Here is an 11,797-nt window from a genome sequence, read left to right on the forward strand (position 1 = left end):
TTTTGGAGTAAATTTCGATATGGATTTAAAGGACTCAACACTGAATCTTATTGGTTCAAAGGTCTTGAAGATAGACCAAATATGCCATGACCAACGAAGAGAGAGAGAGAGAGAGAGAGAGAGACAGGATACTCCATTTAGGGACTGGAAGTCTCACAAATATGAAAGGGAGTACACTAATAAAACTTGAATCCATGACTAAATAATGGAAATCCATCAAATATCTCATTTCTTGGCATCTTTCTCTGCTTTCCTTCTGGCCCGTCGTTCTCTCGAGCTCAGAGATGAGTTAAATCCTCCATTTTCATCATCAGACTCGTCCAAGTCTCTAAAAGATTTCTGCTCAAGAACAGGAAGCAAAGCCACCAAACCTCTCAAACAGTAATCCACAGAACAGATATGCAAAATAAAGTATTTAGAATCTAAAGAGAATTCAGTCTAAGATTTGGGTTTCTGTCCGAGCCCGTAAACAAGAATCATTATTAAAAATGGAGAAGTGAATACTTAGTTTGAAGAACAGAGAATAGTACCTCTCGGAGCTCTGAAAAGCTCACAGCATAGAAGGTTACTGTAGCAGCTGCTATTATTCCCACTACGGGAAGAGCTATCTGCATTGGATCCATATTCAGTCTTTGAATTATGATCCTCTAATCTTCTGTTTGGTCCTTCCTTGGTTTCATGGAACGAACAGTTTTCTCTGAACAAAATTGGGTACACCAGATAAGCAATGTCAGTAGACTCAGTACCACAAGAGATATTGAAGAGGAGGTTTGTTTTATCCCTTTAATTCTTTATCTTACAGAAATACCCTCGTAGATATCCATAATTATACCCCCTCTCTCTCTCTCGCTATATCAATTTGATATAACCATTGCGGGCACATCCATAGACTCACACTGATTAGAGATTCTCCAATCCAAGGAAAGGGTCAGATGGGGTTGGATGAAGAGATTATCTCTTCACCTTGGGCGGAGAGAAACCGAGTCCTTATGATATGAACATCTCAAATAAATAAATTTTCTGGATAGGATCATTGTTAGTTAAAACGTGTTTAAAACGCATTTGCTTTTTTTGCCGTTTAAAACGTGTTTTCCCATATGCTATTATACAATACGAAAAAAAACGGAAACGGAAAAAGAATCCGTTTTTAACGCGTATCCGTTTTTTAAGGGTAAAATAGAAATTAAAAAAAATTAATTAAAAAAAAAAAGAAAAAAAGAAAAAGAAAAACCTATTAGTAAAAGTGAAGAGTGAAGACAATATATGATACTTGGTTTTTGGTTTTTAACTTCCATACTATTTATAGAAAAAAATCTCATCTTCTTATAGCCCAATGAGTAAAGAGAAGCTAAAGTTAGCAACATCTCATTTTCTTGTAGCCCATTGGGCTATTTTATCTTGGGACTCCTAGAGCTTTTGGAATATTAGATGTATGTATACAAGTAATAATCTCTCAAATTGCATAAGTATACTACCGTTTTTTTGGTTTCGTTTTTTTGAAAACTACACGTTTAATACTCGTACCGTTCGTTTTCGTCCGTTTTCCGTTCCCTTTTTTTTTACCCTTTTTTTTTACCGTACCGTTCATCGTTTTTATCTGTTTAAAACCCTTACCGTACGTTTCTGTTTTTTTGCCGTTCCTGTTTTAACTAACAATGGATAGGATCATGTCGTTCAATCAAAATCACTACTTTCCACTTCCTGTTACATTAGGTGTGTTCTGCTGAATTGTCGATTTGGTTCCATGGATGTTGTCGTCACATGTTTAAAGGGGCCAAAGAGGTGAAGTCCCCCTTCCTCTATGATGGGGTGGCCTTGTGAAGTTGCTGACAGAACAATGACTGTATATGCCTAGTTGAGCTTGAGCATCGAGACGAGTAAAGAGCAACCCAGTGCATAAAGCTCCCACTACTGCATGGTCTTGAAGAGGCAAATATATACAACCTTACCCCCTGCTCCACAGGAGTAGTTTCCAAGTTCCAAACTTGCAACCAACATGTTGCAATAGCACTCTTTGAAGCGTCACCTCTCTAATTGAGAATAACTTAGAAGTCACCATTTGACAACATCCTAGGTGGTTGTAGGATCCAACTCTAGCTAGAATATAGAATCTACTCGGACTGAAACCTTATTAGATTCTCTAATCCCAGCTTTCATGGTATGAACCCAACAAAAATCAGCTTCAGAATCAGGTAGCAAGATTTAAAACAGACCTAGAATCTACTCCCAGTATCATTGCATATGCCAAGACTGGATTGGCCGAATAGGTGCCGTTCCCAGGAGTTATCAAGACTGGATTGCCCGAATAGGTGCCATTCCCAGATAGTATCAAGACTGAATTGGCCAAATAGAATGTCATTCCCAGAAATTATCAAGACTAGATTGACCATATAGAGTGTCGTTTCCAGGAATTAACTTATGCCTGATTTTACTCACAGAAAATAATTACAGGGAGTAGATTAGTGAATGATAACTTGGTGAAAATAATAATCCACGTGAATATCTCTAGTAAACGGACTACAAGTATGCTTTTTCAATATCAGTTTTTATTTTTATTCCAGCAATGGGGAGATCTATAGAATTGTATGAGTTCCCTGAATTCAAGTTATGGAGCTAATCCAATTATTTCCTGCAATTGCAATGCGACCATACTAACAATATTACAGTTATCACAATATAAGATTTAAAATTTTGAGCCAACAGTAGAGACCAGGGATGGTCCTTTCACTCTTTTTTTCCTGCATATTGCTTGCCCTGCAAGTTCATAACTCATCATTGTCTATTGAGAAAGAGGAAAATAGCACATATAACCAGAAAATGACAAGTGCAAGGCCAAAGCGATTGGTCCCAACTTTTCAGCAAAACAAGTACCTCAAGGGAATTATGCAGAAACCAAAATCAAGCACTCATACTCATCCTTTCCCATGCTTGCTTACTGCTAAACTCTTCCTTGCTAACAATGGATCAAATGTCTTCAATTTGAAAAGTGTTTGGACTTTGGACCAATCATATGACCATTCTGATTCAATTAAAAGTTAAAAGCTATCTCTCAGCACTAAATAATTGACAAAAGGAAGATTCCATAGCTTCAATCAATTAAGCTGTCATTGAGACTTGTACAAAGGATAGGCTAGAGGAAATTGTTTTTTTTTTCACTAAGAAAAAGAAGTGACTAGCCAATTTAGATCAAGACTCAATTCTCTAAAAGGATGCGGAACTTCACTCGCTTCTTGTTGCTGCCCCATTTGTCATAGCCAATACCAATCTTTTACTGTGCATCAGTTTAATCGCCAAGTTGGCATTACCAGCCTGCCTTAATGCATTGATTAGAACAGTATGAACTCTTCCTGGTATCTCAGGACATTCGCCAATCTGTGAAATGACTAAATTGACCTTCACCTCGACATTGTTTCTAGCATGTTTTTGCCCATGTTGTGATGAATTGTTTATGCGATTCTGTGGTGAGAAAGTGGTGTTGGTCTGAGAATATGGCAAATCTTCCTGTAAGAGCTCCAATTTTGTTAAAGATTTTATGGGCTTGAATAGTTTGTCGTTCTTTAGATGGTTTTGTTGATCAGTGTAAGATCTGAGGGCCTTTATGAAAGTAAAGTTGACAAGGATTCTGTTGTTTTCAGTGGTTCCTTTTAATACACCTAAATCCATAGGGCCAGTGATTCTTGAAATTCCACTAGAAAAGATCAGGAGACCGTTCCTGCATATCAGAGCTAATGACCCAGAGAAGGTGAAGGACCTTTATGGCGAGCATTCGAGAAATTGGGCTTCAAGAACCTGTTAAGAGAAATCATATATGATAGAACAGTTTATATAGGTTGTAAATTTGCTGCACAATACGTTACCTAGAAATTTTTATTCGATAAGACAACACCTTATGCCCATCAGATTGCCAAAGTGCTTCGGAAGACCCTCAAATGCCTCGGTTGCCTTTTTGCCTTCATAACTATGGTAGGAGGGAGAAAGTAAGTCGTAAGAAATAGTTTTAGCAATAGGCTGTAAAGTGCAGGATTGGCTTTCTGATAATAAACACTGACTTTGCTCCACCAAATTAAAAAAAAAAGAGTAGCACTGAAATTTCAGGTATCTTACTGACCTGGACAGATCGAATTTAGTTTCAGGAATTGTCGGTTTTATGGTTGTTTATGAGCTCTAGTTCATCTTTAATCAACTTAAGGGACAAGTGAGGAGGTCTGCTTATATATTCCCCTGGAACCTTCATTGGGTAAGCAGTATAGTATAAACTCACATAATTATAGATCTGGACTAGGTATATGCAGCAAAGTTTACCAAACAATCAGCAAAGGTGGTAGTAAAAAGCTCAATGCTGCCATTAAGATCTCAAATCTCTCTTTACAACATACAGCCTATGTTATAGAGAATGGATTGAATAAAAATTACTATAATGTTCCAGAATCCATAATCATTTGTTAGTGTCCCTCCCCATCCTAGAACTAGTGGAATGAAATAGGAAAAGCTCTCTAGAATTCTGTTGGTGTATGATGTCTTGTATTCCGTCGCAGTTTAATCCTGGGATTACTAGTGTAGGCGCCTCGACAGGGGGTGTACGGGGGCACAGCCCCCCACTCAAATTTTTATTTGAGTGCAGTTTTGTACTTTCCAGATTAGGGTTTTTCGCTATATTTATAGCGAGGTTTTCTTTCTCTGTAATGCGAGCAATTTGAGAGAGGTGTGAGGACGAGTGCTATAATCCTATTCTCCATTGATAGTGAAGTAGAATCTCATCTCACCGAGCACGTAGGCAATCTTGCTGAACCTAGTAAACCTGTGTGCATTGTTTGTTCTTGTTTTTCCATTATCTTCTGCACCGTTTTTGGGTTGCGTTTCTACAAATGCATCATTGTTGTTATTTGAAAATATTTCTAGGTTGTGGCAGATCCACAGTTTCGATTTAATATGGGATCCTCTGGATCAACCATGTGGTCGTTGATCGCCTCATTGCAGTTTCATAGTTCACTATACAGTTGCTCTTCCTCTAATAGTATTAGCTGTTGAATTTCTAATTTACAGTTCAAAAGCTGCTTACAGAAGACAGTTTTCTTTTGCTAGGAAAGCAGACTAGGACTCAAGTGCTGTCAATTTAGGTCATGCCTCATGGGTCATCCATATTTGTTTGTTTTGTGGCTTGACTAGCATATCTGGGCACTGGGTGATAAGATGGTGTATGGAATGAGTGATACATTGCCTTGCTTCTAATCCTTGAACAAAAAGTGTGCAAACCAGCAGGAACCTAAGCAAGAAGTACAGTAAAGGACATGGTAATGACAATTTAATGATCCTAAGCTTCCAAACTATCGTGCTAACAAAATGTTCATTTGCATTTTTCAGTGCTTTCTTCAGAACATACAGATCTTCTCAAACCTCAGAGACTGCCAATGTTATGTACTAAAACTCCACCTTGTCTAATGGCTTTTGTTCCAACAACTTGGCAAAATCTATCTGGGAAAAGGAACTTTAAGCTTGTCTTGAGAAAGGCACTGTTGCTTAAACTGTTTATTTCTTAGCTTTTTTAATTTTGGATTTCATTTGAGTCAGAATCATTTGATCTACAATCCTCAAATGGATTGGTCCAAAAACGCTAGGAGCACTTCCTATTTAGAAATAGATATTAAGTTGTTGTCTAGCCATGCTAAATCCTCATTGCACTAAGTTAAGGTTCTCTTTTTCTATGTTGAAAACAAGAGTAAATCTTTTTTTCCTCTTGGTAGTAAACGCATTGCTCTTGACTATGGAGCATACAAGGTCTCATTTAGTTGAGCATTATATTGCTGTGAGATTATTGTGTGGTCTCTGCTGACTTGTCAGTTTCTTGTTTCTACTTACATTTGACCAAGATGTATGTTACTCATAAGCAGAAGAAGGTTCCCTTTCCAGCAGTGAAATATTGGTTTCTGGCACCATCAGTTATTTCTACCACACGGAGGAATAATTTGGTTGCTATGGGGATTGGATAGATGGGGTTTCCTTTGGATTGATTGCATCTTGAGTTTAGTGATCCGTCTTAACTGTATGGCCACCATGTATAGGGCATACCTTTAGCTCATTACAAGAAAGAAAATGGAATAGTTAGTTGATAAAATTCCACTGTTATTTCACAAATTTCATGTGGTTAACTGATAAAAAAACTTGTTTCTACAACTATTATTGGAACAGGGCATTGTTTCATGTAATATTATTGTTACGAAGCACACCAGTGCCTTGGACTTCCCACAATTCGTTGTAAAATTCGAACGGGTACAAAAGAAACTCTGAGGTCAGCCACATCTCTCTGGCCAATGGTCCCCTGCTTCTACTGGCTTTATTTTACTGACCATGTTTTAGCTTGCTTCATGCTATTTTGCAGGCATCACCTTCACTGAGTTACACAGTTCACAGCATGGCCTTATGTCGTAGCTCTCATCCGATCAATGCTCTGCAGTTTGTGGGACTAGATGAATTGGATCACTGCAACAGAAGAATTGGTGCTGTAATGTAATTTTTTTTTTTTTTTTGGTGGAGGTGGGAATTGGGGGTGGGGTGGATAACCTAATATCTTTGTAAGTTCTGGGCAAGGTTTTTGTCCATTTGTATCTGTATTTCCAGATGCTTGTTTCAGTGCATATAAAGGGGCTTCATACCTTATACCCAATAATAAAAGGGCTTCAGACCTAATTTCTTGGGTCTCTAGGAGAGTTTGATTGATTTCTCAGAGTGTGTTCTGGAATGACTAAAATGCAATCCGTGCTGAATTCCAATGTGGAGATCGAAGAATGGGACCGAGAATGTTGTCTCATTTTGGAACATGCCATTCAAAGAAGCCCATTTCATGTTCTTGCATATGTGCTAAGATGTTAGTAAAACGTGTGCATATATTATGGTTCAAAATTAAGCTTACTACGGGTACTGTTCTCAAGAGTTCTTTTTTCAACCATTACTCTGGTGACTGTAAAGTTCCAGAAATTCTTCTGACCTGTGTTTATGATTCAAATAGGTCAGAATTCTTCCGTTTCCATCCAGTTTGATTTTATCATTCTGTGCTTAGTTTTCTGTTACTTCTATGAATTTTCAGGTCTGAAGTTTTGAGTCTTCTTTGAAGTTTTTATTTGTTCTTCTACTCTTTGAGATCTGGTAGGTCAAATTTCTGTTTTTGTTTTTAATTAAATGATTCATTGACTATCTTCTTCAACACCCTGAAAATCTGACCAAAACACAAATTGATTCTCTTATTTCAGGAGGAAGAATTTCCAAATCTCAACATAAGAGTCTATTATCTTTCTGAATGGGTTGTTGAATGTAGAACTAGGTGAGTACAGGTATATCTCCTGATTTATTTTGCCGCAATTTCTTACCGCATGCAACCTGACCTTCAATACTTGATCTGTACCAGGATATTTATGTCAAAATGGATGTTTTGATATTTAAATTTCATCCTCGTGCATCGGATTCTTTCTGGATCTGTAGTTACATCTTATTATCAATGATGCAGATATGGTGATAAAGGAAGCAAATTTGTATAGCTATATTTTATGTACTAAAATAAATCAAATGCCAGTGCTTAGGGTGATATAGAGGCACTAGGCTGCAAGAGAACAACTTTGACACTCCTACAGAAAACCAGGATCATAATTATAAACTCCAAACTCCAAGCAGCATATAAAAGATGGAAAGGATGAAGTTGTAGCCCAATAATGTGGGGTACACATTGTTAGATAAATCCCTACCCTTCTTCAGCATTAAGACTGACCTGTAAACTACTGTATGGCCATGGCCCTCCATAGCCATGGGATCAAGATTCACAACTTTAAGGAGAGAGAGAGAGAGAGAGGGGATGTTCTGCACCACTAATGGCCACAACTCAAGTCCGACCAACTATGGTCCTTCGGCTATACCAATGATATAGCAGTACTATATCAATGCCAAGTCTTAAAAATTTCTTTTAATGAAAATGAAAAATGTTTATAACCTTACAGACACCAAGAATAACATGTTCAAATAGTCTTTATAGAGAACCCCACACTGCTTGCTCATCTTAGCATGTTTAACTAATACATCAGCCACACCTATATAAAACCTATCCTGTTTACTTAATTTCAGACAGAAATTGTTTTAATCAAGTGCATAAATCAAATCGAAGAGAGAAAAAAAATTTCTCATGGCCACCTTCAACCAGTTCACTAGCTTCTGAGAATCTGAACATATTTCTATGTGCCTGCTTCCCATCTGCATTGCTCTGTCAAGCCCTTGTTGTAGTCCACTGATCTCTCTCTGCCTCCCGTAGACTCTCTGTATATCCATAATCCAAAACAACATAGAAAACTGCTTATTAATCAAAATTACTGCTGGTGATCAAAACTGCCATCAGTGAAAGTAGTGGATTACCATAAGTAGGCATTAAACTTTGATCAAACAAGCTACAACTGGGGGAATCAGAGACAATGTGAGGATTCAGTGTATGAAGAAACATGGATGGAAAGATCACATTCCCAAATGGATATGAGAATCATAATAACAGATGGATCAGGAGAGGAAAGGGAAGGAAAAAATATTAATTAATAAACAAAGGAGAGAACATTCAAGTGTTCCTAATCTGAGATGAGAAAACTTACTAGTAAATTTGTAGAAATATGGCTGGTCTGTTCTGTTGCATATGTCAGAGCTCTTGGAGGGTAGCAACACGTCGCAGCACATCTGGAAGCTTCACTAATCGAGGGCACTGCCATCTAGTAAAAACTTTCAGGCAGGGGAAGGCTTCTTGTCCCACCTCCAAATCCTTTAACTTATCTAATCCGACGAGTGCCAAATTTTCAAGTTTAGCAAAACCTTGTGCAGAACAGATCATTTCCTCTCCTTCAAATGACTTAAATCCTAAAAGGAGAATCTTCAATTTTGGTAGCTTCTCTAGTGTTGCCATTGGTTGGTCCTCTTGCTTTAGATGCGATCCAATCAATCGCAACTCTGTGAGATGTGGTGGGAAATCTTTAAGGGCAGGTATCCTCTCTAGGGGTCCATACAAAATCATTTTGTAGAGGTGTACATATTTTGAAAATGAAACAAGAGGCAAAGGGGCTGCATTTTCTCTACGCTCCCATAACTCCAACATTCGAAGTTTTTTCAATTTGTCAATGGAATCGGTTAACGTCTTCGTATGCATTGTCAAGTCTCCACGTATTCCGAGCTCCCTCAGATTCGTCAACTTTTCGAGGCCACCTTCTATCCAACTACCTGCATTTAGGCTTAGCGTCTGGAGGTCCTTCAGTTTATCAACTCTAGGAGGGCGAAAACAACTTTGAAGAATCTTATTGACAACCTCGTCTACGCATTTGACTGGTGGAGACTCAATGTCGAAGCAAGAAAGATGTCTTAGTTTCTTCATTCTCCATATTTCCCTTGGTATGTGTGTGAGTTTAGTGTTGGATAGAACTAAAGTTTGTAGGTTGCATAGGTTTCCCATTGACTGTGGAATTGTTCGTACCTCGGTTCCATACAAGTTCAAGTACTTTAGAAGGACGAGCTCTCCAATTTCCTTAGGTAAATTGTGAAGAGTTTGTACACCCTCTAAATCTAATACTCTAAGCAGATTGAATTCCACATAAAGACCCTTCCATAGATCTTTCTTGAGAGCTTCACTGAAACACAACAGGGAATGAAGATGGTATAAACTGGAGCCCGATATATTTAGTGTACCTTGGTTGGGATGGATCGCAAGCCGGCGGAATTTGTTTAGAGTGATGGAACAGTTATTCCCATAGACTTCAAGAAGCTTATCTTTCTTGGCTTCTGAAATTGCAAATTCCCGCAAGAGATCATGGATACGACATGTTTCTACACCTCCATCTGATCTCCTACTTGTTACTTGGATCATGCTCCTTCCAATCAACTCTTCAAGGTACTCCTCTGCAACATCTTCCAAAGTTTCATCTCCTCTTTGTTGTATAAAGCCCTCGGCAACCCACAACCGAATCAATTTGTTAGAATGGATCTCATGGTCTTCTGGGAAAAGACCAAAATAGAGAAAGCAGGATTGCAAGTAGTATGGCAAGTCAATATAACTCGTAGCTAATATGTGAATGCATTGTTGTGGGCCTTGATTAAACTGCCAATTCATGCTTTCCAGTACTTTGGACCACACATTATATGTCTTCTCCTTTGTCGATAAGAGGCTTCCCAATACCACAATCGCTAGCGGTAATCCACGGCACCTCTCAACTAATTCCTTTCCAAGAGCTTTCAAATCTTCGGGGCAGTGTCTTTCTCCACTTACCACTTGGGATTGGAAGACCTTCTGTTCGAATAGTTTAAAACTCTCCTCATCACCCAGAGGTTGGAGTTCATGTCGATCAATTGATGAGCCAGCATGTTTTGCTACTTCCACATTACGGGTAGTAAGTAACACTTTTTGTTGCTTCCCTTCATCCTGATGAGCTAGAAATACCCCTTTTATTTCATCCCAATCTTCTATCTTCCATACATCATCGAAAACGAGCAGGCATTTCCTCTCTTTCAAGTAATCAGACAGTTCATTCCCCAAGTCTTGCTCATTCTTCCTTTTCAAATTCTCCTCCTCCTCACTCGTTAGCATCTTAAGTTGTACCATGGCCCCAGTGAGAAGATCTTTCATTGTGTATTCTTGGGAGACATAAATCAATGCATAAGAATCACAAGTAGTATTGTTCTTAACTTCACTACAGACTTCCTTAGCGAGAGTGGTCTTACCTAAACCACCCATACCGACTATGGATACAACAAGAAGCTGCTGGTGCCGGGACTCTTCTTTTATCAAAAGCTTCACTAGTTTCTCAATATCTTTCTCAAAGCCAACAACATCAACTTCCTCTTCTATGGGAGCTCTCCTTTGCTTCCTTGCTAAGCCATCATTCAAACGAGCCGCCGAAGTCTCTCCAGCTTCTAAATCTTCAATCCCATACTTTGATTTGTTAGTAGAAATCTCTCCAATCCTTCTTTTGATCTTCTCAATTTGATTTCCGAACTTGTGTAGAGTATAAAGATCTAAGGGATAACACAAACACCAAAACACCAAATTTCTTTGCTGTTGTTGCAGGATCTCAAACTCGAACATATCAATAATATCCTCAGCATCATAAGCCAGATTTCTGACTTGGCTAACCCATACATCAACCCTTCTGTATCTTCTGCGCTTTTGATCAGCATCCCTTAGGAAGGAGTTAATCCACTCGAGTTCATCATGAAGAGACACGATTTGGGTTTCTACTCCACCAAGGAATTTAGCTTCCTCTAATGCCAGGGAGCCCAATTTTGATATAAGAAATGCAACGGCGCGCTCAGCCATTTTTACCTCTTTTTAGCAGATCTTAGCTTTATCTCTGTGTTCTTCACCGGTAAGCAGCGTCAGTACCTCCACTTTTCTTCTTTCCTAACCGAAATTTGCACTCTCATGTCTCGGTAGGAAGCAATGTCATTGACTGGCTATGGAAGTAAAAGCCCCTTTTTTTTTTCCAATACAATATGTAAAAATCTGTCTTTAATTTATTTTAGAGAAAATTTCACTCCCCTCCCCTAATTGTTTCATATTACACTAATATACAAAATTGAAACATGATGGAATTTTAAAACATTATACAGAATCTTGGTCTACCTTGAGCATCATGTAATAGCTCATTAAGTACAGGCTGAGGAAATACTACTATCGTAGACAATATCTCAATCTTCGCTGCAGACTTAGCCATGAAGTCTGCGATAGGATTTGCCACATAGAAACAATGAGAGACCTTTCATTCGATAGAGTCTAGATAAGCCTAGAGTGTTG

The 11,797-nt window shown here is 38.4% G+C and overlaps 2 protein-coding genes and 1 pseudogene across 3 annotated transcripts; 1 reads left to right on the forward strand and 2 right to left on the reverse strand.

Annotated features, from left to right (window-relative positions):
- On the reverse strand, window positions 1–773 carry LOC122094223. The gene is made up of 2 exons (XM_042664954.1): window positions 531–773; window positions 1–339 (listed from the first exon to the last, which is right to left on the reverse strand). Exons 1-2 carry the CDS (start codon window positions 621–623, stop codon window positions 226–228), a joined length of 207 nt encoding a protein of 68 aa, XP_042520888.1. The 5' UTR covers window positions 624–773; the 3' UTR covers window positions 1–225.
- A 1,917-nt stretch (window positions 774–2,690) lies between these two features.
- Window positions 2,691–6,518, forward strand: LOC122093860 (annotated as a pseudogene).
- Window positions 6,519–7,926: 1,408 nt separating this feature from the next.
- Window positions 7,927–11,560, reverse strand: LOC122093354 (putative disease resistance protein At1g50180). 2 transcript variants are annotated; one of them, XR_006144427.1, is made up of 3 exons: window positions 8,619–11,560; window positions 8,392–8,429; window positions 7,927–8,295 (listed from the first exon to the last, which is right to left on the reverse strand). XR_006144427.1 is itself a non-coding variant. In XM_042663673.1 (2 exons), the coding sequence occupies exon 1, from the start codon at window positions 11,318–11,320 to the stop codon at window positions 8,663–8,665; it is 2,658 nt and encodes an 885-aa protein (XP_042519607.1). In that variant the 5' UTR covers window positions 11,321–11,559; the 3' UTR covers window positions 7,927–8,295; window positions 8,619–8,662. The 2 variants fall into 2 exon arrangements, 1 of the variants encoding a protein (XP_042519607.1); XM_042663673.1 differs by lacking the exon at window positions 8,392–8,429 and having other exon boundaries at window positions 8,619–11,559.
- Between the last annotated feature and the right edge of the window lie 237 nt (window positions 11,561–11,797).

Source organism: Macadamia integrifolia, chromosome 11, assembly GCF_013358625.1.
Source record: "Macadamia integrifolia cultivar HAES 741 chromosome 11, SCU_Mint_v3, whole genome shotgun sequence".
Taxonomy (NCBI): domain Eukaryota; kingdom Viridiplantae; phylum Streptophyta; class Magnoliopsida; order Proteales; family Proteaceae; genus Macadamia; species Macadamia integrifolia.